Raw genomic sequence first — 26657 nt, 5'->3', positions numbered from 1 at the left:
ATTTGCAAATTATAAAGACTCCCTCCTGCCCACAACCTCCATTCCCAGGTTCCATCCTGCAACAGCCTGCACGCCCACAAAAAAAAATAGAATTTTAAGGACAGGTAAGGGAACGTCCAATCAAAGTGAGAGTTGTCTGTACAACAAAAGATATGAGCTTTCTTTCAGCAAACAGGTGTTAGGGTGGATGAAACAAAACATTGTATTCCATACTTTAGAAGGACTCGGTGACATACGTCCATCAAGCTCCAGTCTAACAAGCAAGGGACTGTGGGGAGATGTACTTGTTCGGTTACTTTTCTTGGCAGCTTTGCCTCCTTAGACTGTCAGTTGCCTCCCATGACAGTTTGACCCCTCATCTTCAAGATTCTGAAATTGACATGTGTAAGTATCCCTTCCTTCCCTAGAGGTTTCCTTTCGGCTTGACTGTCCCACCTGGAAGAACTTGTGGAATGGGCAGGTGCAAAGTTTTATTTTTATTTTTTAAACCAATGATATTGGTTTTGAAAAACAAACATGTATGTTAACATTTATACATCTGTGAACTTCAACATCACCAGATTGACAAGAAATGTACAAACTACAACAATAACTACATACCTACTCCTATACCCTCCTTTCCCTACCCAGAGAACCTCCACCCCCATGTTGCTCAATGATCTCAGTGTTTTGCCTTTGTGAGTCATGCAATAATGGGTCAGGTACCGCACTTGGGGAGGACAGACGTCCCGGCTCAGCTTCTGAAGGAGCTGTAGAAAATAATGTATGTGTGAGAGTGTTCCATGCTGTGATCTCCAAATTAGTGTCGCAGGAACCTGCCTGCGCTGTTCTCAGCCAGACCGTTGTCTCCACCTGTGCCCAATCTTTTAGGTGCCACCACCAGTCCTCCAGTAGAGGGCCTCTAGCCGATTTCCAGGTCATAGCTATCCGACGCTTTGCTAGTATGTACGCTAAGTCCTTCATTTTATCGACAGCCCACAGTTATCTGTGGCGTGTAAAGCTTCTGGCAAGTGTGAGATTCTGCCCCCTGCCGTAGGTGTTCTCCTTGGCTTTGCTGTCTCTGCCTGTGTCATTTCATGTAGGGACGTCCCAACTGGGTTAGTCTGCAGAGAATGTTCTTCTCCCACCTACCTGTACCAACTCTAGGGTCTCTGGGTTGATGGCCTGCTCATTGCCACACTAGTATGAAATCCCCCACCTTTATTTCTGGTAAAGGGAATAGCGTGTCCCTTACTGATTCTCTCCTTCAAATGTCTGTCCAAATAGGACCTCTGTGTATTGGATTAATAGTCTCCTCTGGAGCTGAACCCCATTTCCTGGTCCCTAGCTCTGCTCCAGGTGACTCTTGGGGTCCTTTGTTTTTGTGCTCTAGTAGTCTTTTCGGCTCATTTTCAAAAGGCTTACCAATGTGAGAAACCTTGGGTGTTTCTCCCAGGCTGTTCCCGGGGATCCTTTGTTCAGGTGGCCAGGGGAGGGCCATTCTTCTTGGATCCCAACCCTCGGGCAGACAAGCGATGAGGATCACCTGGGCAGGGGGTCCTTGGGGACTATGGGAGACACGCCCTTGGGTGAGGCATGCTTTTTCTCCCGTTCTGATACACCCCTACCCGACATTGCCTCAGTTTGCATTGGATATTGTCAGCAGAGTCCCATCATACCCCAGTACCTTTCTGTAAGAAAAAGGAGAAAATGACCAGGGAAATTAAAACCATCTATAAAATCAAAAGAACCCAATAGAAAATCCATTCACCCACCACAATACAAGTATCCCCTTCATCCTGACAAAAACCTACATGGGTTTTCCATGATCTCCGGAAAAACCTACAACTCCCACAATCACTACTTCCATTCTAGTAGCCCAACTACTGGGACAAAGTGAAGGCAGATGGGAGTCATGAGGATTACCCATAGTACTCAATGAGCAATGGATTCCTATGGGCAGTCTCCATGCTGTCCCGATAATGAAGTCATGCAGGGAGGGACAACTACTCGCACCCGACTCCAATTAACTCTAGCTGGGAGTATAAAAGCAGCAGCCAGAAACAGCATTTTGAGCAAGCTGGGGATGCTGAAGGAACTGTGAAGACCAGAAGGAGAAGTCAGCAGCTGGACGTGCCTGGGGAAGCCAGAAGGTGGGACGGACTGCCAAGACATTGAAGCCTGTGAGTACAAAGAGGGCCAGTGTGGCAAGGGAGCCGTGCCTCAGGGAACCAACACTGCAGTTACACTTTTCTAATAGTGTTGAAAAATCGGTGCTTGCTCCCTGGGTGAGTTCCAGAAACCCAGGTAGTTGAGAGCAAGGTGCTGGGACTCTGACCTCAAGTTAATCCCCATTGAGGATCTGCTAACACCTCATCCCTGAGGGTAAAAGATGGAGACCCTGTGACTTGAGGGAAGCTAAGGTGGGATAACATGTTGTATCAAGAACTTTGTGTAAATCCCAAAAGTGCCTGTAACTGGTGAAGTGGGAGCAAAACATTGAGGGCCTCATCACGCATTTAAGGGTCCGCCAGATCATGGCCTTGGCGGTAATAGTGTGAATTTTCCCCATTGGGCCCAATGGGGAATGAGGAGTTCCTGAATGGGCCCAATGGGGAATGGGCACTAACCGTTCCGCCAAACCCATGATCCGGCGCTAATAGTGCCGGGGGTTTGGCGGTACGGCTAATAGCACTGGTGGTAATACCGCCAGCGTTACCGCCCAACTCGTGATGAGTCCCTGAATGTGCATTTTGGGACTTGTAGTCCAAAAGATCAAAGCTGTCAAACAGAGTGGTCCGGCAACGTGTGTGTGCCCAATCAAGGTCTCTGTAAGGTATCCAGCAGAGAAGTGGCAGACATGAAAGTTAAAAAAAAATTGTAAAGAATTGTAAATCGAAGTGGTCTTGCGATGGGTCAAGCAAAAACCTGTGCACAGTCGAAAGTCTTTGATTCTGGTGTCAAAAGGGTCTGAGCCCGGACCAGGGGAATCCATGGTTCGAGTTCGGATGAGGGAGGCCAATTTGTGAATTGTGAGTGTTGTACAAAAGGGGTCTGAGCCTTGACGAGGGGGAGCCGTGGTCCGAGCCTGAAGGAGGGAGACCATTTGTGAGCTTAATGTGAGAATCTTGACAAATGAAAGGAACGTTTGTATTTTGTTTGCTACATCAGACCGTCTGCCATAAGAGACTTTGAATGGCAAAGAGACTTTGGTGCAGAAGGTCCTGATACTGAGATATTGAACTGTACGAGTAACAAAAGGAACTACAAGTACCAGCAGTCATTGGGAAAGAAGGTAATATTGTAACATTGTGTGTTTTGACAAGTAAAATTAACTTCTTTTTCAAAGCAGAGGAAACCTGTATTTTGACAAGAGACATCTCATTTGAGAGTCCTTTTTGTTCCTTAAAGACTTTGCCAGAGTGGTATGAGACCAACTGAACCATTGAACTGTGTCCTTGTGCCGAGGAAGCCAGAGTGTGCACGAGGCTCGAGCATGCTACCTTGCCCTGTGCTGAAAGCGTGGGAAAGGAAGGCCACCTGCTCAGCTGTCCCGACATATTGTTTCTTGAACACTTTTCCTTTTTTTTATGCATACACTACTGTCCAACACCATTTTATATTTAGAAGTAAGGATTGGCAATAGGTTTATTAGCATAGGCCATTTTATTTTGACAGACTCAACTAGGACTGCATTATTATTATTATTATTATTATTATTTGATAGTTGTTGCTTGCTCCCATCCTTAGATTTAGGTTTAGACAGGCGTTTAACCAACCCTTTAAAATCCAATGAACACCCTTGAACTGTGTCTCATTTGTGTCGGTCTTCATTGATGATACCAAGCCTGTGCACCTGCTTTTTGGCACCCTCTTTCTTGCCATTTAGCGCTGTTGTTTTTCTCAATTGTGAGTCCCCATTTTAGAACACGCTGTCCTCCTGTACTTTTCTAATCCAACTCAATCTTCCCCTTTCTCTCTTTTATGCCTCCTCTTTCAAGTGGTCCTTTTCCTCATTCCACTTTCCCCTCTCCTCATTTTCAATTGTGCCTTCACTATCCCTCCTCCAGCTCCAACCTTTCATTCTCTTTGCTTCTGAATCATTCCTCCCCCTCCTCTCTCGCTAGCTCTTCTCTTTCTCTGAAATACCAGCTTGCAGAAACGCCACCCATTCACTCACCCAGCTAGTGGAAAATGATTGCCTTCAGTGGTGCAACTTTGCCGAGAATGTGTGGGGGGCATGACATTCAAATGAAGGGGGCCCCTGGCATATGAGTTGGATACAATGGTGTGCCACAAAAGTATTTTTGGTGGGGGGGGGGCACAAACACCCTTGTCCCGCCCTAAAATTAGACCCATGATTGCCTTTTATATTGTAGGTAAAATGATAAGTTGGGTTCTGATTGTCTGGACTGTTCCCTTCTGGTTTTCCCTGGCACTGACTGGCCCTGGCCTCTTGTAACCACCTCCTCCCCTTTTGTCCACCTCCTATCATTGTGCATAAAGCACTCCCCTCTTTAATGTCTGATGTTGGAAGATTTCTACCATTTTAGGTCATTTGCCTGCCATTTTATGGTCAAGCAGGGGTGCCATGGCTATATTATTGCCTGTCTAAGAGATCCTTTTTGGACGTTCCATCTCCCTGCCTATAAGTGCGCATTTTCTTATTTGGCTATGGATTTCCCATTGACTATTGACAGGGGGTAGCTGTGCCTTAGACCTCAGAGGCCAATCGGAGGGGTAAGTAAGCTCTGGAGAATCCCCTATTTACTGCCTCCGGTAGTTGCATCGCAGAGCATGTGGCTCCCTCTGTTTCCCAGGCTCTCCTTTCTGGTAGGGTCCTTGTGACTATGTCACACAACACTAAACAGTGGCATGATTTAGGGCTTCCTGGACACCCTCTTTGTTTTCAGGGAACCCCCCAAAGAAGGTTAATATTTTGCAACTAACTCCTGTTTATCAGGTGTTTTGAAGCCTGGGGAATACATTGCCACCAATTCCTTTTATTTTTCCTCAGTGGTACCTCAAGTACATTTTTTCCTAATGGCATCTCCTTTTGAGCCTTTACTGTCTTTTCAACTGTTATTGTTGACTCTGAAAGTTGCTTAATTTTTTGGTAAGGAGTGTTTCCATACTTCAGGCTCTCTCTCAATTGCCTAATTTTTTGGCTGTTTATAAAGGAAAGGTAACCTTGAGTATATGTCCTTCTTTCTTACCGGGGTGCAAGAGGGGGGGCAGAATTCCACTAGCAGTAGGAGATCTGCCTTCCGGTCTTTACTCCCAGTGGCGTAGCGCAAAATGTGGGCGCTCCCTGCGAGCCATGCTGAGTGGTCCCCCAAGCTCCTTAACAAAGCACAGGGTACGCCTCATTCCGAGCCAGCCTGGACCACCACATGTGCGCAATGTACATGATGATTATGCCGCTGGAGGGCCATGCACTACTCCAAGTAAATATGTTTTTAATCAAAGCTTAAATGTTTAACCTAGTATAGTAAGATAGGGGCGGTGCCTGGTCCCCAAATATACCAGCCACCAGTAGTGGCTGTTGAGTTATTCTATTGGACGGTGTAAATATTTGCCGTAAGTAAGCAATTGCGACCGAGCATAGCCAGGGAGCCTGCACTAACAAAAACTGGTTTGGGAGATTTGGTAGGGGGGATTCTTCCCCCTCCCTTGAGAACATGTTTTGAATAATGGATTAAAATGGTGCATTACACAGCACACTTTGTGTGAAAATTTGGTTAAAAGGCCAGATGGTTTGCAATCTGTTTTGTAGGGTGACTCATGAAAAAAGTACAATAAATGTAAGTCACCAAAAAAGCAAGAGCGCATTTCCCAATGCATTGTTATGCCGTTCCCTGCATTATATGCCAGTATAAAAAAACCTGTTCATGCTGGCTGTGCCCAGTCATTTTCCACGAACATATGCTAGTATTCCCATGTAAGAACATACTCCTATTCACTTTTAAAAGTTTTTTTTATATAATCTCATTACTGGCGCAAGGGACAAAGATGGCTCTGCCAATATATGCCAGTACTTCTATGTAAGAACATACTCCCGTTGGTTTGGCCATTAAAAATGACATGTCACAATAAGAAAACATGGCCAAACTGTTTCCAATGTAAGCCATTCTAGACCCATAAGATCACCTATCATGCTTGCATCATTATAGATGCTCAGTTAATAATATGTCATGCTACAGTAAGAAATATACAGGCCGCTACACCAAAACATCAGTCTACCGAGGTAATACTACTTATCATGCTTGCTACAAAGATGCCGAGTTATAAATGTCATCCCACAGTAAGCAATGGCTCATCTGGCTGCACAAAAATGTCAGTCTAGTCAGGTAATGACACACATGAACTTGGTTTTGCCTGAAAATACCAGTAAGGATACAAAGTCAATAAAGGATGTGTAAAACATGCTATAGAGATCCCCAGTCTCTCTCTCTCTCTCTCTCTCTCTCTCTCTCTCTCTCTCTTTCTCTCTCATTCCTACTCAGTCACTCACTCATACACCTTCTCATACATCCACTCTCACTGCATTCTCCACACAGGCACACTGACCCACCCAGAACATTAAAAAAACACACTATTGTATTATTTTTATTAAATGATTTAGTTTTATTTTACAAAACGTTTTCATTACATCTCTTGCTTCCTTCAGAACACATCCTTCAAAAATAGCACATATGTTTTTCAAAATTAAGAGAAAAAAAAGGGAAAAAAAAGAAAGGGGTAAAAAGTGGAAGAAAGGAAATAGTCATGACCTCAGTCTGGTCAATAGCCCATAAAGGCCAGATGTTCCACCTTGATATTACTTTTCGTTAGGCCCCTCCCTCATGCGCCATGTAAGGGATTCTTTCAAAGTCGGCCAGTCTTTTCCGGCTTAATTTGTCCAAAATTGTACTACGCGAAATATCAGTTTCTTATTAGTGCCCAGCATCAATCTTGTCCATCTATCTTCAGGTGAGAGTACAATTGGCTCTGGGGGTAACATAGCAGCGAATTGTCTTCTTTCATCAGTCAATGCAGTGCAATCCCTAATGATATGGAATCAAATATATGTGATCATGTTTTTGCAAAAACGGCAAGTAATGGAATTGGCCCCAAGTTGTTTTCTTGTCACTGGAACCTCTCTTGTAGGCAGTATATTAAAACACATTCTGGGAAAGAGGTCTCTAGTGTATTGGCAGGGGAAGAGAGCAAGAATTGAGGGGAGTTGATTTAACGCTCTGTTTTCAATCACTCCTCGTATTGCAAGTTGGTACAAGGCTTTCTTCTCTATTGTCTCTATCCAATCAGCTCTTTGGATTTTTCTCTTGATTTCAAGTGGTTGCTGCATCAGGGTTTCCATCGGGCAGTTTAAGACACCCATCATCCGGCTGCATGCTTCTTTCTACATTTTAAGAATTGTATTGTGTGATTTTTGGATCTAGATCTTAGAATATCAATCAGTCGGCTGATGTCATCTATCAAAGTTTTTCTATAAAGGTCCAGAGATTTCCATGTCACAATTGATTTCATTGATTGCACGGCCAATTCGAAACGGATTCGCTGCACAGGAAATGACTTTGGCACGGCTAGAATTTTTCTCCAAAAAATTGCCTCCAATCGATCCCACGTCTTCCAGTGTAGATTTAGCATGGTTTCACTTTCGTAGGTAAGTATCGCCACTACTTTTTGCCGATAGAATGTAATAAGAGGCTTTAATGAGAACTTGCCATATTTTTTTATGTAACATTAAGCCTTGCCGAGCCAGAGCTTCTGTTTTCATTCTCAGATGATCATTCCATTCTTTTTCACATATACTTGGGTTCAACCAAATTCCCAAGTATTTAATGGCTTTAACATGGTCTAATTTCTTTGCACTTAAGAAGACTGTCATGTCTCTCTGCTTTTTTCCAGGTTGATGGGCCAATGATATGGCTTGCGACTTTGATATGTTAATAATAATGTTGTTTTCCTCTTCATATCTCTCTAAAGCAGTGATTCACTTTTGTAGCCCCACTTGTGTTTTGTCCAATAGAACAAGATCGTCCGCGTACATAAGATACGATACTTGCGTTACATTTAGGATGGGTGGATTTACAGCTGGTAGATCTGTGACAATGCAAGGTCTAAAGTATAAAGGTTCAATAAGGTGGCTGCCAACGGGCATCCCTGCTTCAACCCATTCCAAGTTGGGATTTCCTTTGATAGTGTACTGTTTATTGATAATCTTACTCTTATGGTCGTATTGGAGTATAGAACTTTGAACACACTATCACATTCCTTCTCATTCACCCACCAGACACACACTCGTCATGCACCTTCTCTCGCGTTCACTCACTCTGCATTCTCCACACAGGCACAAGCCCACCCACCCAGAACATTCAAACACACTATGGCATGCACAATCATTCGCCCAACTCACTCATACACCTTCTCTTACATCCACTCTCACTGCATTCTCTACACCGGCACACCAAGCACCGGCCTACCCAGAACATTCAAACACACACTCACATTCATACTCATTCACCCACCAGTCACTCACTCATACACCTTCTTTTGCATCCACTCACTCTGCATTCTCCAACCCACCATGGAAACCCAGAACATTCAAACACACAATATCACATTCATACTCATTCGTCCAACAGTCACTCACTCATACACCTTCTCTTACATCCACTCTCACTGCATTCTCCATATAGGCACACCAACCACTGACCCAAACAGAACATTCAAACACACACTATCACATTCATACTCATTCACGCACCAGTTACTCACCCATACACCACCTCTTACATCCACTCTCACTGCATTCTCCAAACAGGCACCCACCTACACAAAACATTCACACACCATCACATTTCTTTTCATTCAGCCACCACTCACTGACAAATAGAACATACATACATCTGACATTCACTTCACACAAGCAAAATACACATCACATACAAAAAACATGTAAAACCCTTCTTACCTCTTTTTCCTGCTGTGGTCCATCACTCCAGGCCACCCTTGGCTATTCCGTGCTGCTGCTGCTCACAAATAGGAACAGCTTCCCAGTTCCTGTAGATGAGCCGCGAGGAAGAAGGGGTTCGAGCTGAAGGTGGCATGTGACATGTGGCACATGTCATGGTCAGCTCCAACCCCTACTGCGCGTCTCCTTGCGGTACAAGCCCCGGCCCAGCCTTCACCCTCATGGGTGAGGATTGGGCCTGGCTCCTCCACCCCCAGACCTATTGTGGCGGGTAACCCGCACCACAGGGGCTGCAGGTGCCACTGCTACACCAGTGTTTACTCCCCCACCTAACACTCTCATCTAAGACCGAGAGATTTCACTGGATTCACCCAAAGTGGACTTTTAACTTCTTTTTGCATAGGATTTAAAAATGTTGGCAACCTGACCAGATGTTTGTAGGCTTTGCTGGCTCCTGAAAGGGGAAGTCAATTTGCATGCATTTAGTCATCTGTATCAACACTTGATATGAGCTGGTTCAGAAAGACGTGACTTTTAGGCTGAGCGCACATTTCACTGGGAACCAGTCAGCAACTTCACCCTTGGACAGAAGGTTGGCCTTGTTAGATATCTCTGAGGTGGCTACAAGGCAAATGTCCATTCCTTTTCAAAGTATTACTGGCTTGATTCTCTTCTGGGGCAGGATGCTCAAGTTGGTTGCCTTGTCCTACAAAATATCCTTCTGTAGGACAATTTCTTTGCATGCTTTCCTGTGTCTTTTTCTGTATAACTACGGTAGTCTTTCAGGAGAGAAGTCATCATTGGGAGAAAGGTATCATGACTGAGCACTGATAATGTGGTCATGGAGAGGGACAGAGAGACTCTAGGCAAGCCACCTGCTCTGTGATGTGACCCCTTAAAATGGCATTTGGGGGATCCCCTAGAGTCCACCTAGTACCCTCCAGAGATCTGCAGAGCCATCCAACCAAAGAAGACCTATCATTGTAGTCCACCATGGGATGTATTAAATATGAGGTAGAGAAAGGTCTCTCATATTAAAGGATCAACGTTGGAATAGTACCTAGGGCCAAAACTATAGTACATCAGAGGAGGGATAGGTAAGACACAGTTCATGCCAAGAATGTAACGCTCTCTGTGTGCCTGTTTATGCAGTGGGATAAATCCTCACCATGCGCCTCATAGGCAGAGATGTTTGCTGGTGGAGTGTGGTTTGGAATTTAAAGAAATGTGGATACTCATGTTCCTGGGGAAGCCCACATGTTACATGTTCACAGGACAGTGCTGATGTTAGCCAGAGAACAGTCCCCGGCAGTGTAGCAAGCCGGAACATGGGACTTGTGAAGGTCTCATGGAGGAAGAAACAGAGAGCAGACAAAGTTCAAACAAAAGATATTTATTAGCTTAAATGTCAAGGTGGTAGAAGGCCTAACTTTACCTATGCTAAGGTAGGATTCCCCTACCTGAACGAAACTAAGGACAGTCTGAGTCAAAGAGTTCAACTTAAAAATCTGTCTGTGTCCAAAACTTATGCTTGCCCTCACAACTAAAGCTAAACAGTGTATAGGGATGTCAATAATAAGAAAATGATGATCAACACACATTTCTGAGCTTCTTCCAGTTCTTAGCTTCCTCTTCAGCTCCCCTTCCCCAAGTTCAAGAAAGTTCCACAAAAGTCTCAAAATGACATTCCTCAAGTTCAGAGTAATACAATTCCACACAATCCTCCGGGTTCCCTTCCCCATGTTCCAAGCAACACTTTTCAAAAGAAAAGGGTCAAAGCTTCATTCTCAAGACAATACTTGAGACTATTCAGGGGGCCCTTCCCCAAGACTTTAGCTCAGCCACTTGTAATTGTTTGTCTTTAAAAACGTATAACACAACTCAAGGACAGCGTGACCGACTTTCTGTATTGCCTCACCAGTTCACTTGCAGTGCTTCTCCTTGGTTTGTTGCACAGTGTATTTAGTATTTATTAAATTTTATATATAGCGCCTTACGCCAAAGCGATTTACAAGAGGAACAAGCAGAATACAACAAGCATTACATAACAATTGAATCAAAACCAGAAAACAGTACAAGGAACAGTTAACATTAGTGATGAAGTTAAGCGTGAGTGGAGAGGGACCAAGGTGAGAGAGGGAGTAGGAGGTGTGGATAGTGGTAGAAACAGAAGTAAGAGAGGAAGCAAAAAGGTGCTAAGGGGTGAATGGAAGAGATAAGATGTTAGAGAAGTGTGGAAAGTAGGGGAGGAGGGAGTATAGCGGATGGGGGAAAGGGAGGCCGTTCCAGTGAAAAGGAGCGAGTAGTTGGAAAGAGATGAAGCGGGAAGGGGAGCAGGGTGTAGGAGGAGAGAGTAGGAAAAGATCAGCAGAGCTGAGTGAACAAGGAGTATAGAAAGTGAGAAGGGAGGGGCAAGACCATAGATTTGGAGACTAGACAGGAACTTAAATTTGAGCTGGGAGTGAAATGAGAGCCAACCTAGTGAGGTGACAGAAGAGGAGATGGAGTCATGAGGTGAGAGAAGGCAGAGGGAGAGGATGGCAGAGTGGTAGACGGATTTGAGGGGGGAGAGGTGAGTGGAGGGGAGTCCAAAGAAAAGAGTGGAGCAGTAGAAAAGTCTGGAGAAGATCAGGGCAGTGATTAAGAGTTTAGTCGCGTGAAAGGTTAGGAAGGGTCGAATTTTACGGATGTTATAAAGGTGAAAGCGGCAAGATCTTGCAGTAAGAGAAATGTGGTGAAATAGAGAGAGGTGGGGGTCAATGTGAAGACCAAGGTTACGGGCATGAGGAGACAAGGGGAATTGGGAGGGGGAAAAGAGAATGAAAGGAGGAGGGGAGGGAGGAGGAAGTGTGTTGGCAGGGAAGAATAGGACTTCGGTTTTGTCTGCATTTAGTGTAAGGAAGTGAGAGGGCATCCAGGATTTAATAGCAGAGAGGCAAGAAGAAAGCTTATGGTGGATGTCAGGAGAGAAAGAGGAGAAGGAGAGGAAGAGCTGGGTATCATCAGCATAGAAATGATGTGATACGCCAAAGGAGGAGATAATAGGAACTAAGAAGGATGTGTAAAGTGAGAAGAGAAAGGGGCCAAGGACAGAACCTTGGGGGACACAGTGCCTTTGGTTCTCACAGTTCAGGGCTCACTGGTCTAGGCACAGTTGTTCGAACCCACGGTCCACCCATCACAGGTCATGCAACCAGGATCCCTTGGCCCCTCAACCCACACAGGTTCTTCTAGACTTGTCCCTGTGTACAGAGTCACGTTACTTTAGTTTCTCTTCAATGGCCTCTTGGCTTTCTCTGCAGTACTTGCACTCCTCTTGGTTAGCCTATTGGCTCTGCCATAATGTGTCACACACCTCTTGCCAGTCTTTTGCCTTGCTGCACTGCATTTACTCACAAGGTTCACTTTGTAGTGGTGTTGCTCATGTCCCACCTTTCTATAGCACTCTTTTACACTTGCGCGCTTTCCTATATGTTGTTTTCATATGGGTACTTACTCTTTGGCTGTCCTCTGTTATTTGCCCATAATGTTTTGCTTAATTCCTTATTCAATAAGCTTAATTGTAAGGTTAAATTCAGTTTGGTATTCAATATGCATTTGATATGCTTAAGTTCAAGTTTCCCTTCAGTTCGGTATTCAATATGCATTAGATCTGATTAAATTAAAGTTTCTATTCAGTCTGGTATTCAATATGCATTCAATATGCTTGATTTCAAGTTTCCATTCAGTTTGGTAAATCATTACCTATTTGCAGCCTGCTAGGAACGCCCCGGCGGATGAGTGCCTCTCCCTGACACTCGCTGGTCCTTTGCGTTGTTCCTTGGTCGCTCCGGCTGATTCTTTCCTGTGTCAGTGGGCCAGCTTGGTCCAGCTTATGAGAGCCCTGGTTGCACACCAGGGCCTGACTTCCCCATGCTGGTAGCTCTGCTGCCTCTGGGTGGAAGCGGAAGGTGCCTTGCTTTCTTACATTTTTGCAGCTCCAGCAGCTGATTCCTCGAGATGGAGGCTCCCCCTCCTGTGAAAGTCCAATGGCCCAACTCGTCTTGGGCTAAACAGGCTTTCTGGGCTGCTGGCCCGAGTCCTGGCTCCTCCACAGGTCCCACCACGGCTGCCTCCTCTGAAAATGGGTCCCCTGCTGGTCTCCTCACAGGCCTCCCTATTTCTCCCTGCTGTGTTCCCAGGCTCTCTCTTTATACACCTGCAACCACTTAACAGGTTGCAGGTGTGGATCCTTAATTTGGCATCTTCCTCGTCCAAGTACCAGAGTGGTAAAATGAAGATGTAGTGTTCATTACTCTCAGTCTCCTCTTCCTCGTCCCAGTACTTTCAAAGATTAAATGTGGGGAAATGAGGAGAGAGGTCTTGCAGTAGCCCATAAAGGTGGTGGGAGGGTTAGGTTGTTCATCTATAGGGAAAGGGGGATACCATGTCTCACCAATGTATGCCCAACCTTTAACCCTTCTCCTTTTCATCCTCTTTCTGATGCTTCTGAACTGATAATATCTCCTGTCGTTCTCTTTATCAATGGGGCAGGGATAACAATATCTCACGACTGCCTCTGGTATAGAGGACTCTTCACGAAAGGGGAGTGCTTAATCCCACGTCTCACCTGAGGGCATCTCCGCCCCAATCCCCAAGGACCCTCCACCCAAGTGACCCTCCCTCGCTTCTCCACTCCCAGGGTCAGGATCCAAAAGTGATGGCCTTTTCCCTGGCCACCTCAGGAGAAGGCCCAAGGGGAGTAGATATGAGTATGCCCTCAGGTTTCTCACAGACTTCTCATCCACCATGATGGCATCGACTGATTCAAAGATGGTGGCTGGTGTAACTGGGCGCTTTGTCTGTGAGCACATAACCAAACCTTATAGAGCACATCGATTTGGGATCAGTACCTCAGAGCAGAGGTAAGGAGGAAAGTGCTGAGCCTTTCAATCCCAGTATAGAGATACTAAAGTAAAAAAATACATCATAAAGGGAAAGCAGAAGGAAGCTATCAGGGAGGCAAATAGACTGCCAAAGAGTTGGTATGTTAAAAGAGAGTCAGTGTGTTAACCAAGAGTAATAGAAAGAGATTCAAGCAGGTGGATGAGATTTAACAATAAGGAGAGATTGCTTCAAGCAACCTTCTAGGAAATATTACCCCGAAGCTGGCAAGAGGCAGAGCCCATTTGGAAGGAGCATTTTTTCTATTTGCCTGCTGCATTCATGCTGCAGCCCAGTTCCTGGCGGTACTCCCAGGACCACCAAAGTTTGGCTAGAGAAGCATTGCTGCCCTGCTTGGACTGGAGCCAAACAGGTGCTGGAGACCTTCACAACTGGAGAAGAAACTATGATGCGATTAGTCCCGACAAAGAGACCTTTGGCTGGTGGGTAATAACTTTCATCTGGAGGAAATTCAGGCAGTGTTGGGGATGTGGAAATTCCTGCTGGCACCTGTGTAGGTGTCCCCCAGGCCAAGGAATGGCTTGGTCCCACGGGCTTGTTCCTGCTCTGGTAGAAATATGCAGTAACTGCAGTTTACTCAGCTGGAGCAACAGTCAAGGCCAAGAAAGCATCCTGAGACTTTGACTAAACTGAAGGACACTCTTAGGGTGCAATAACCCTGAGATCTTGTTGGTTAGGATAGGGAATTGAACTTTGGACTAGGGCTTGCATCTGTGACAAGGGAGATGCGGTCACAACTGATGTAAAAGAGCGTGGGTGGCTTATTACATGTCCCAATGGTAAGTGATGCCAGACTTTGTCAGTGCAGGGCCACGCAATGCTATGCTGCCTTTCAAATGTTTCTGGACGAGTCTGTACCTAAAGATGTACTTCAACAGATGAGAAATTTGTAGGAGGAATATGTGACGAATCCTGCAGAGTCATCATGGAACCCTAGCCTGAAGTCTCCTCCCATGTGGCCAGGGGAAGGCAGCCACTACCTGATCCTAACCCCAGGGGTTGTATCAGGAGGGAGGATTTCATGGGAGCAAATGACTATCAGGGGGAAGTGATGAGTCCCTTGGGAAGTACGCAGTACTCTTCCTCTTATGAGGATGAAAGCCCTATAAATCTCAAATGCTTAATTGCATGCTGTCATTGTACAAGTCCCATGAAACAGCCCAAAGAACATCCTGCGAAATGTCATCTAATCAGAGTAAAATGTGTACCTTGGGAGTTCAGGAATTACATCTGCCATCCCTGAATTGTCACGATTCGGTTTTGGGTAAAGGTCCTCACACCAATGTTAAATCAAAAACCTTTTCTCTAACATTCCCTGCCTCTAACAACTCTCATCTCACCAAATACTCACAACCAAATAAATGTCAAAGGATTAATACCACTATGGACATCAAGGCCTATAATGCCATGTGGTACTGGGACGAGAAAGAGGGACTCGGAGGCAATGAAGATCAAAGACACCATTGAACATAATGAGCGTTCTAGTTGTTGTAGGGAGAAACACCTGAGCAACACATTTAAATCCCAGGATAAGCTACATCTGAGAGAAGAAGCTAAAGGCATAGTGGAGGCAGCTGCAGCTCAGAATGCAGGGTTTTCTGTGAAAGCAGAAGGAACACCAGCTGAAGCCGATACGGGAGAAGGCGTGTGGCAGTGCAGAGAGAGCACAGCAGGAAGCAGCGTTGTGGAAGGCTGCCGGAAGGGAAGCCCAGCAACATTATAGACGGGCTCCCAAAACAACATGAACCGCTCCAGTGAAGAAGTGAAAGCGGAGACCCCACAGAGCTGTCAGAGCTCCAACGAAGAGCCGTGCAGACTGCTACACTAACATGGGAGCTGGCAGCAGAGGCAGCATAATGCTGAAGGTCTGCCGCAGAAGTAGCGAAGACGCCACAGGAGACCAGTGAGTTGACCTGATACAAAAGGTGACCCCGGGGCGCTCTGAACAGGACATTGGGCTGTGCCAATAGATTTAAATACCGAACATATAAAGTGCAAGGACACAATTCCCCTTTCAAGGGATACCTTTCTGGGGAAACCTGTAACCCACATTGCCAACAGCCAAGAGGTTGTGAAGGAGAAGTAAGAGGCAGTAAGGGCGCAATTCCCCCTTCAAGGGATACCTATTTGGAGAAACTTGTAACCCGCATTGACAAAAGCCAAGAGGTTTTGAAGGAGAAGTAAAGAGGCAGCAAGACCGCAATTCCCCTTTCAAGGGATACCTATCTGGGGGAACCTGTAACCCACATTGCCAAGAAACTATAAAAAGAGGCAAACCGTGTTCAGCCCTCCTCCCAAGGGATACTGGTGGAGAGAACTCTGGAACATATATTGCCACTGAAATTACTTGACGTTGTAGGAGTTTCTTTTCCTGGCAGGAGAGTGAACCAGGAAAGGGACCATTAGTAGTTAGTCCTGGCAGGTGAGTTTTACAGGGGATAAGAAGATGAGTTGAAGCAGTGTGGTGGAAAGAGGTTATGAACGCATATCATTTTGATAAATTGTGACATCATCAAAGGTAGTTGTTGTGTTATCCTGACAAAAGTATTACAACTAAAGAGTAACAATGTTGTGCTAATTGTTTTGCATCCTGAGGAAAACTATTGCCTTGTTGATGAACTTTTGTTTTGAAGGAGAGACTTTTGCCTTACCAAGAAGGATATTGTGGAGGATAACAATTGTTTTGATTTTTGAACAAGTGTGTTTGAAGGGGACATTTAATTTGCCAAGTGAAAGGACACAGTGGATTAAAAAGTAATTGTGTGTTAACCTGAATGGAACTTTGCTGGAACAGAACTTTGTCAAGAATATTCCTGAATTGATCCAGGGGAAGGGAGTCCAACCCTGGTCACAAGGAGTGCTTACTGATTCTATAAGTTTGAACTTTTATCTTGTTTGTGAAACTGAAGTCAGTCAAATATTCGTTGTATATTTTTGTTGTATTTATTAGTGTGAGGGTCAGGGACATTTTGGACATTAGGTCTTCTTTCTTTAGTTTTAGTTTGCTAGGTAGGGACATCCTCGCTAGGATAGGGAAAGAGAGGTGTTTATCTCAGCCCTTTTTAATTTTAATAAATGGCAAACTTTGATAAACCTATACCTTTGTGTCCATTTCACATTTCTGACCCCCCCACAAATACTACATCTATAAGTAAGAACATTACCAAAGCTAAGTTACTTGTTCTACCATTGCAAGACATTGGCATGTTGCTTTGCACTACATGATTACAGCCTTTGCTTGAACGCCTGCAATAAAGAGATGCCTGGCCTGATGAGAGAGTTTCATATTGCTGATTCTGAACCTGTTCACTGTGTTACTTGCTTTTTTAGTCATGTGCCTGATTTATATTCCCTTACATAAAATGATTCTGGAAAGTACTACATTTTTTATCTGTTTTCTTTTGCCTGATATTGCAGGGAACCAGATCACAGGGAAAAGCCTGAAAGCTTTTTTAACAGTTTTAGAGAACCAGATTCAAGACACAAAATTGATTCCAGGGACAACACACCACACAGGACTTCTGCGACTGTTGATCTCAGTGAGTAATGTGCCAGCATTGATCTCCTTTGTAAGAGTATTGTGCATCATCAAACAATACAGTAGCTAAACCCAGCAAGCATGCAGTTGGTGATGCTAGCCACGCAAGCAGAACTCTACAAGGTTGTCATAAACCTATTTCGGAAGCCCAACAATGTGTTTTCTTAATGCAAGTCGGTGGGTGCAAGTAGCCATCCTCCTGATATATTGACTCAAAGTTGTGTTCTTTAAAACTTGGTTAATGTAGCAGAAATGTTAGTTGGTAGTCTGTTGAAGTGTTAGGACCAGCATCTCCTTATTTTAGCAACCTGACAGCACCTCTCTTTTGATACGGATGTTCACATTTTCTGGGAGTAGGTGAAATCTGTAATACTTTTGTCGTCTTGAAGCCAAAAAAAATATTCTGCTGTTCTTCAAACCTAAATATGGGCTGGTCTTTTGTATCTAGAGCAAAACATGCTGTTTATCAGCACTATTAATGGAGCCCGAGCTGTAGATCCGATTCTATTTCATCTCTTACAAATTCATAGTGTGAAGAACAATGTTGGTATTTTTTACTGATTGAGCCCTTTTAAAACGATGAGTTGTATGATTGAAAGGTTTATCAAAACTGTAATTCTTTAGATATGTGGAATGGACCATGGAACCTTCAATGCATGTCTGTATACCTCTTGCGTGTGGACTTCTCATAAATCTGATAAAAATCATAGATACATCTACTCCAACCTACTGCCAGATGTAGAGTGGTTTGTTCATAAGCTCATTTCTGGTGACACCTGCTGTGTAAACTCACTGTAGTTACTTCATATAGTCTAATTCATTGGATTGCTTTTCTCCTGCAGATTCCTCATCATGATAGATATCCATCTCCAGCTTTGCTGTTCGGAAACTTTACGACAGGGGCGTAGTGGACCTCGACTCTGCCGTTGATCCGTCTTGTTTGGCTCACGATCGTCGGTTCCTGACATGATGTCAGGCGTCTTATATATACCATGTCAGGCGTCTTATATATACCATGTCACTACGCCCCATGACTTAGTTCCTTTTTTCCGTGTGCTTGCAAGCTGCATTGAGAACACTACTCAAGTTTACTCGACATTCTTATTGTAGTTTGTAAGCTTTTTATTTCGAAAACCTTGTTGCGTTGTCGTTCCACAGGGTTTTGGGCTTCAAGCGATGCTGCAATTGCGAGGTCAAAATGTCTATGACCGACCCCCCATGACGTCTGTCTATGGTGTCTGGGTGCTAGTCATGACACAGAGGCCTGTTCATCATGCACAAAGATGCAGCCTAAATCCCTGCGTGAGAGGGCCAGAAAACCTGCCAAGTCTCTGTCGCAGTCACTTGTCCGGGCCTCGGATGCTGTGGCTGAGGAGCCTACCCCCGTCAACAGGAAAGACTGACATTGTAAGAAGACCAAGAAATGGTCCCATTGCATGAGACACTCCTCGTCTTCCTTGCGGAAGAGGAAGCGGCAACACCGCCATCAACGCGTGTCCAGCTTGTCTTCGGAACGAGGTAAGGCCTCGGCAGGGCCAACCACTCGAGAGGCGTGGGAGAGTTTTAAGAGCTCTATGTTAAAAATATTTAAGACGCAAGCGGCTGTAGGTGCGACTCCGGCCCCCAACCAGCAATCTTTGGCGGTAAAAGTGGCGCTCCCGACCCCAAGCCAGCCACTCCATCAGCGGTGTCGAAAGCGTCTTCGGGTGTTACTCCCGTTAGGAATAAGTTGACGGACAGCCGTAGAGTTCAGGCTCCCGACGTCTCTCGGTTGCCTGAGCTTCCCTCTGTGCCGAAAGTATCCTCAGCATCGAAAGCTTCAGCTTCCATGTCTATCCTCAAGCCTTTGCTGCCGACAGTCGGCGATCGTTCGTTTGTGCCACTGTTGAAGATCGGGTTTCTTCGATTCTATGCATTCCATTTCCGGAATCAAGGAACACGATGACCCTGAGGACATGGTCGACCCCCCCCTTTACACGGGAGCAGGCAGCGTCAACTATTTTGATGACCCTGGCTGCCTTCGACGACTCTAAAGTATGTCTACCTCAATGGCACCGTTATGGTGTGAGCCCCTTGGGCTAATCTTCTCCTCTTCGACAGGCGCTTCCCTAGCCTCATCAATTTCCTTTCATCTCCTGCTGTCCCCTCCTCTCCACCCTCGGCTACCTTCCCCCTCTTTCCTCCTCCTCTGTCCCACCTCGAGATCCTTCTACTCCGCTGGCCGTACCTCTGATTTGTAATCCTCCCCTGAAGGTCTTTAAGGCTGGCAACCTTCTTCATCTTGCCACTCTCAACTCTCGCTCTCCTGTCAAACACTCCTATGACATCTGCCACCTCCTTGAAGAACATGACCTCAACGTCCTCGGTCTTACTGAGACATGGTTCACGGCCAGCTCAGTCACAAGCGTTGACACTCTCCTCCTTGATGGCTACAAGATCCTCTCCGCACCTAGATCCTCTTGGTCCGAAGGCGGTGTAGCCCTGATCTTTCCTGAGTGGATTCCTGCCTCTATAATTGCCACTCAGACTTACTCCTCTTTTGAATGCCTTGTCTGCAGGCTCTGTCTCTCTATCTCCTAGCAATTCTCTTACTGTGGCTACTATCTACCGGCCTCCTGGTCAAATAACCTAATTTCTTTCTGAGTGGACGGACCTCTCCTCCTCCCTCCTGGCCTCAACCACTCAACTCCGCCTCCTTGGTAACCTCAATATCCATCTAGACTCTCCTTGTTCATCCTCTGTACTCTTCCGTGACCTCTCCGACTCCCTCTGCCTTTCTATCCTCCCCTCTGGCCCAACTGACTCTGCAAGGCACACACTTGATGTCTTGATCTCCTCTGACCTCTCCCTCTCTATCCCTCTGACTACTCCTCTCTCCTGGAGCGATCACTCTCTCCTCTCCTCTAATCTCTCCCTCTTTTCCCCCCAGGCCAAGCCTACCCCAACACTGCCACCTACCTTCTTGGACATCTGCTCCATGAAGTGTGTGTCATTGGAGGCTTTCACTGCCACCTTATCACTCCCCACTCCTCTGGGTAACTAATATCCTGACACATCCTTGTCTCTGCTCTATTCTTCTATTTCTGATACTCTTGATGCTCTTGCCCCTGTCATGAGGATCCGTTTGAAACCCAAAGCCAAGTTCAATTCTTGGTATGACTCTGACTCTTAATAGTAAGTGTAGGGCGGTTGAGAGGAAATGGAAATGAAGAGGAAGTGCCATGTGTCATCCACACTCCAGCCACCATACTTTCACGTCAAAGTATGTGACATATGATGAACAAATAAACCAGCAAAGAGCAGCTGTTGGGCTGTGCCCAGTGCCTATTAGAGTAACAGCACCTATTGCAGTATCGACACCTAAGAAAACATGGACAGTAAGGTACCCATTGAGAAAGCCATATCTACAGTCAAGACGGAATGACGGTTGTCAGAATGGAATACCCGAAGAAGCCAAGAAGGATAAAGGAAGATAAATGGTGATGTCATAAGAACTCGGACTGACGCACATATAGGAGATATAATGACCTGAGAATACTGACAAAGAGACGAAAATACCATGAATAAGTGACATCTTGAGCCTAAGGTGAAGAAGGTGATGTCAAGATGCAGAAACGTATGCCATATGCACAATGAAGATATTCAGTTAGTTTAAATGTGTACAGATTTAAGAAACCGCAAGAAGCAAAGAAATTGTTAAGCTTGCTTATGCTTAGTAGTAAAATAGATTGCGGGAAGCGCCAACATATACATATATATACCTCAAAAGTTCTTTATACATGAGTGTAACTCCACTACGCACGTGAGCAGAATTGAACAAACGTTACTAAAGGTCTCGAGAGGAGAGTGTTGCAGCAAACAAATTGAGAATTAAAATGGAGCGAAACCCAGCTGAAGGTAACCATGCCAAGAAGCCAAGGTCGTATCTGGTTGGAATAGGCCAACAGTGGATACACTTAAAGAGAAAAGAACAGGGTATCCTGTTCAGAAAGGTCAAGATAAACCACAGATGGGAGAAAACTGACAGAATTAAATGAAATGCACGAAAATACATGAAGAAGAGGCCAATTTCACAGTGTCCTAGCCACGTGACAAGGCAGGCAGGAAGGGATGAGACTTTCACACCTACAGATAGATCCCTGCCATACTCGTACTCCTTCTCAGACCAAGAAGCAGACTCGAGGCCAAACTACAAAGCAGTAATTGACACATGACCACTGAGGTGATGTTTGATTGAAACATAATTGTAGGGAAGCTGGGGTGCAGACTAACTCCCTGCACCTGGCTGGTCTTTCTGCATGCTGCTAGACGTAAGTGAAAAAGTATGAATGGGGTTGATGCCAACCCAATCATAGTGAACCGTCGAATCTAGGGTCCTATAGTGAGTAGAGCCAATGGGATGTCGTACTTTTAGTGACGTTCATAGTGGCCATTTTTAAGCAAGGGCTTAGTTGCCCCACCTGACATTGATTGTCCAATCCCTTCTCCCCGTTACCACTTACAGATATATTACCTATGATAAAGTTACCTTCCTATAACCAATCACATTGCATGTTAGGTTTTTAAGATTGAGTGTCAGTGATGACGAGTTTTTGAGGGCTGGCTGAGACCATCCAGTTCACTTGGTAGCAGAGATTGATGGTTTGATTAGATAAGATACCCATTGGCCATCGACATAAGTAACTTTGGGTCCTCGGCAATATCACAAGTCCTTTGCCATCCGGCTGATAGAATGAGAAGCTCCCCGTAGATAGTGGTTAGTTTAATTAAAAACCCTGCAGGTTACGGCTGAAGGGACCCTTTCTTTCCCCCAAAAACCCCTTCCCACTTCTATGAGCAGCTGATCGAACGAGCGGCACAGAAAGGCGGTAACGAAGGCGGTGATCCCGAGCGTCCAGAGAGGAAAAACATGCGAACTGGTGAGTGAAAAAGACTGTTTTGGCAAAAGTTTGCATGCCTTAAAAACAAGTAAAGGGAAGGTAACGAAGGGAGGTGGGACAACAATAACGTCAGAGTAAAAGTACAACGTAAATGTATATATAAGGGGAAAACATTGACTCGAGTGTGGCCGAGCAATATAAAGAGATATTGTGAGTGTGGCCGCGATAAGAGTATACGCCCAGTGCCTGGGTTTTAAAGAGCACTAGAAGAAGCCTTCCTTTAAAGTCCTGATTGATAGGATGACGTAGTAGACTGGATCGATTAAAGATGATCTGAAAGAAATGGGCTTAAATTACACGTCAATACATATAGGGGCAGGATGCATCTGAGGAAGCAGATGGCATGACATTTGTGTGGTTGGCCAGAGTCTGTCTGTCTATTTTATGTGTTTTAGTTAATCTAAGACATAAAGTAAAAGACTTTTTTGAAATGGCTTGAAAATTGCACGATTGTAAGGACAAAATGTTGCATGGCATGGATTGATGGTTGTTGTTACCAAAGGTAAAAGTAAAATTATTGTTGACAAAATGGGATTGGAGCTTGCGACGATTGGTGCTCGCTCATACTGTTGATTTTGTTTGTGAAACGTAAAGTATGATAAAGTGTTATATAAGGAGAGGATAAACAGGTTAAGAATGTAAGACATTACCCCATTGATAAGCTTGTGCAAACAGTTGCTGAAGCATGCATCTAAGCTTAAACAGTACAGTGCAGAATGGGTTAAAGGGATCATAAACAAAATGTTTATGCCAGGCCCCAAGGAGGATCGCTATCTAAAACGGTCCTGCATCACATGACAACATACTTACATGCCACATATACAGGAAAAAAGTTAGACAAACGCCTGGCTAGTTTAGAACTCTGGAAAATTTACCAAGAAGAAAAGGAGGAGGAGCCACCATTAGATTGGATACTGAATATATGCACAGAGGGGGGTGAAAAGCCTTATGTGCCACCCGCCCTGGCTGAAACAAAAAGCGAAGCTAGTAATGACGAAGGATTGTACCCGTTGAGGGAACTTAAAGCAGCCACGGGATATAGCAACCCATCATATGAGTCACATACGCAAAGTACTGACGAAAGCCCAGAAAAGGACAGAGAAAGAGATAATACCTCCAGAGTCCCGAAGTACAAGAAGAGTCGCGAGAAGGAGAAAGGAGATCAAGCACATGAAAGTACATCTCTAGGTACGGGAAGAGAGGTAAAGAGATGGAAACAAGATGAGGATAGGACTGATGAGATAGCATTCACAAAGAACGAATGGATGGGAGGTCAGATTTTATTGAAACTCGATGGTAAAGGCATTGAGGATATGAGACAAAGGGGAGAACAGGACGAATTATAAGGAAAAGAGAAGGAAAAGGAAAAGCGGTTAAGAGACTAAGTGGTTAGGAAAAAAGATAGACAAAAACGAGAGAAGTTATATCCTGATGAGCAGCTCAGAAAATAGGAAAAGGCAGAATAACAAAGAAAACGCGATCATAAGCAGAGAACAGCTGATGATCAGGAAAGAATAGAACAAAGGAGAATAGAAGAATAAGAACAAAAAATACGAGAAGAGAATAAAAAGACAAAAAGATGAGGAAATACGAAGGGCAAATGAACTAAGAGATGCGAGGAAGCAAGAGGAAGATAGGGTCAGAGAGGAAGCGAAGAAGCGTAGAGAATTTGATAACGACATAGAATGCAAACGAAGACAGAGAGCACGGGATCTCGAATATCTGGAAAGAGAGGTTAAAAACTTGATACCGTAGTAGACAGGGAAGATATAGAAGAATTCTTTCCTGAGTATGATTCACTACCAGGCACGTCTAGAGCAAATCTAGAAGATGACTTCGACGACAGAAGCATCAGAGAGACAATCGATAGAATATATGATGAGATGGGGCTAGAAAAAATACCCCATGGGATGGGAGAGGATGAGCGTCTGGAGAGCACCCAATTGTATGATACTGAGGACGCCACCCGAAGTAGCAGACATAGAGAGCTGTCCTTAGATAGGCTGACTCTAAATAGAAATGAGGAGGATGAGAGAAGTTGCACGAGCTGGGTACAGACAATATTGGATGCAGAAAGAGAAGACGAGAGAAGTCGCAAAAGGCGCTTCTCTAGGGGAAAAGGAATAAGATGGTTGGATTCTACTGGGACTGCACCTAAGGCATCAGAATTAGTCATACAATCAGATCGGCATGAAAGAGTGACACACGGTCAGAGTGGGGTGTCTCCACCACCATAAGTGAGCAGCTTAAGGACATTGCCAGGTAGACGGCGATGCAGGAATATTACCCCTGCGGTAGACACAAAAATGATGAGATAGGAAAAGGAGTTTAATGTGTCGCAGTTCCCCTTATTAGAAAAAGGAGGAACAAGGCCACAATATATACCTTGGCCGCAGATGGACAGAGAAAACCTGAAAAATAAGCTCCCAATGTTGACATCTGGAGCCGGAAAATGGATACATGGGTTAGAGAAAATGACGGGAGGGAACACTTTAGCTATAGGGGATATAAAGGGTCTTTTAATCGCCATACTTGGTGATAGAGCTGACGACACGTGCAGGTTACCCTGGGGTGACCACAGTTAATACTGCGCATGACGGACCGCCGTTTAACAATTGCAGAACCGCGGTATGGAAAGCGCTTTGAGTGCTATACACAGACACTTCTGATATGGGTTCTATAATGACACCCAAGATGAAGGAGGGAGATGATCCGTTGCTTTATATTCAGAATTTCCAAGACGCATGGGTATTGGAAACGTAGGAATCTTGGGGGAAATCTATACCCATGTTTTACCATATATTATTCCAAGGGCTGCCAGAACAGGTACAGAATCAGCTCAAGAAATTGGTAGGGATTGAGGCTAAGCCATGGTCTGAAATACAGCTGACCATCGCGCACTATTGCAGGCTGCTGCAAGAGAAAAATCGCAAAAAAGAGGCTGCACGAAAGGGTGAAGAGGCTAAATTAGTGCAGAAAAGTGCGATTGAGGGGGCAATGATAACTAATACAGATGAATCAAACATGCAGCAGGCCAATAACCAAAGGCACTTTGATCAAAGCAATCATGGGTTTTACCCAAGAGGAAGAGGCTTTCAAGGAAGAGGAGGGCAGAGCAATCGGGGAGGTTTTCAAAATATGCAAAGTTGAACCCAAGATATGCAAAATGGGCAAGTAATCAGACCACCGCCAACATGTTGGACGTGTGGGATGATAGGACATCTAGCACGCATGTATAGAGGTCAAGTAATGGTGCAAAATGACCAATTCACAAGTGGAGGGATGGTAAATCCACCTGCATTCTCGCAGCCGGGTGGAAATGGATTTGTGCAGAATCACACGTTGCAGCAGCAAGCGCCAAGAGCACAGAAAGGCTTGCGACCACAGCAGAAGGTGACACATTTTCCATAGGGGCAGTCTCTGATGCAACTGTCATAAACAGGTACAGGACAGGTGCTGAATTCTGGAGTAGGAGATGCCACTGGTGATGGAGGAAATCCATTCACTCAGTGTGGGACAAGATTATATATGGACTAGGACAGCTCACTGGGAGACCTGATGTGTTCTATCCTATCAGTGACACCGAACCCTCACGAGAAACCAAGGGTCGATGGCTTTATAGGGGATAAGGAATATTCCTTCTTAGTTGACACAGGTGCGACACGCTCGTGTATGTGTGAAGGCAAGTTTTCTTTTTCTGGCGCGCCATAAATTCTCAGGGCTTTACAGGAGCAACAAGTCGTGTTCTTTTTACAACAGAACTTCCAGTTTCCATAGGAGAATGCGACATGCAAGTGCCACTGCTATATTCAAGGCAGACTCCTGTAAATATATTGGGACGAGATTTGATGACAAAGTTAAACATGACGATGTCATTCACAGAGAAGGGCATAGTATGTTCAACTCCAGGAATGCATTATTTGAACGTGTGCAAAATAATTAGAGCCATATACAGGACGAATGGCTATCAGAGCTACCAGAAATATTCGCATATGGAGTGTGCATATTAATGTCATGGCTACGAGGCCTTGCAGACAAAACAATGAGAACCCCCGATGAGTTTCTGTTCAGACCAAGAATACCTATGCATGAAGAAAAGGGACGAGTGTTTACCTTAACAATACAAGCAGCCATAGTGCAAGGAGAGATGGCTTTGCTTGATGGTTGTGATGACAAAGGCAGACAATGGTGCACAATAATTGCCATTGGGGATGGTTTCAGATTGACTGACATCACAGATGATGATCTATTTGAAAAGCAAATAGGTGAAGATGAGATG

General features: G+C 44.9%; 1 protein-coding gene across 3 annotated transcripts in view; it reads left to right on the top strand.

Annotated features, from left to right (window-relative positions):
• The window catches only part of LRRC71 (leucine rich repeat containing 71), a 1520862-nt gene that overhangs the window by 1329007 nt on the left and 165198 nt on the right, over positions 1-26657 (top strand). For all 3 annotated transcript variants that reach the window (XM_069604555.1, XM_069604558.1, XM_069604556.1), the window contains one exon: positions 17318-17439. In XM_069604555.1, the coding sequence (XP_069460656.1) occupies positions 17318-17439 (122 nt within the window). The remainder of the gene's footprint in view (positions 1-17317; positions 17440-26657) is intronic.

The sequence above is a fragment of the Ambystoma mexicanum genome, chromosome 1p, assembly GCF_040938575.1.
Source record: "Ambystoma mexicanum isolate Mex_15411 chromosome 1p, UKY_AmexF1_1, whole genome shotgun sequence".
Taxonomy (NCBI): domain Eukaryota; kingdom Metazoa; phylum Chordata; class Amphibia; order Caudata; family Ambystomatidae; genus Ambystoma; species Ambystoma mexicanum.
The sequence above is the reverse complement of the archived record's forward strand: the minus strand, read 5'-3'. Positions and strand labels throughout refer to the sequence as shown.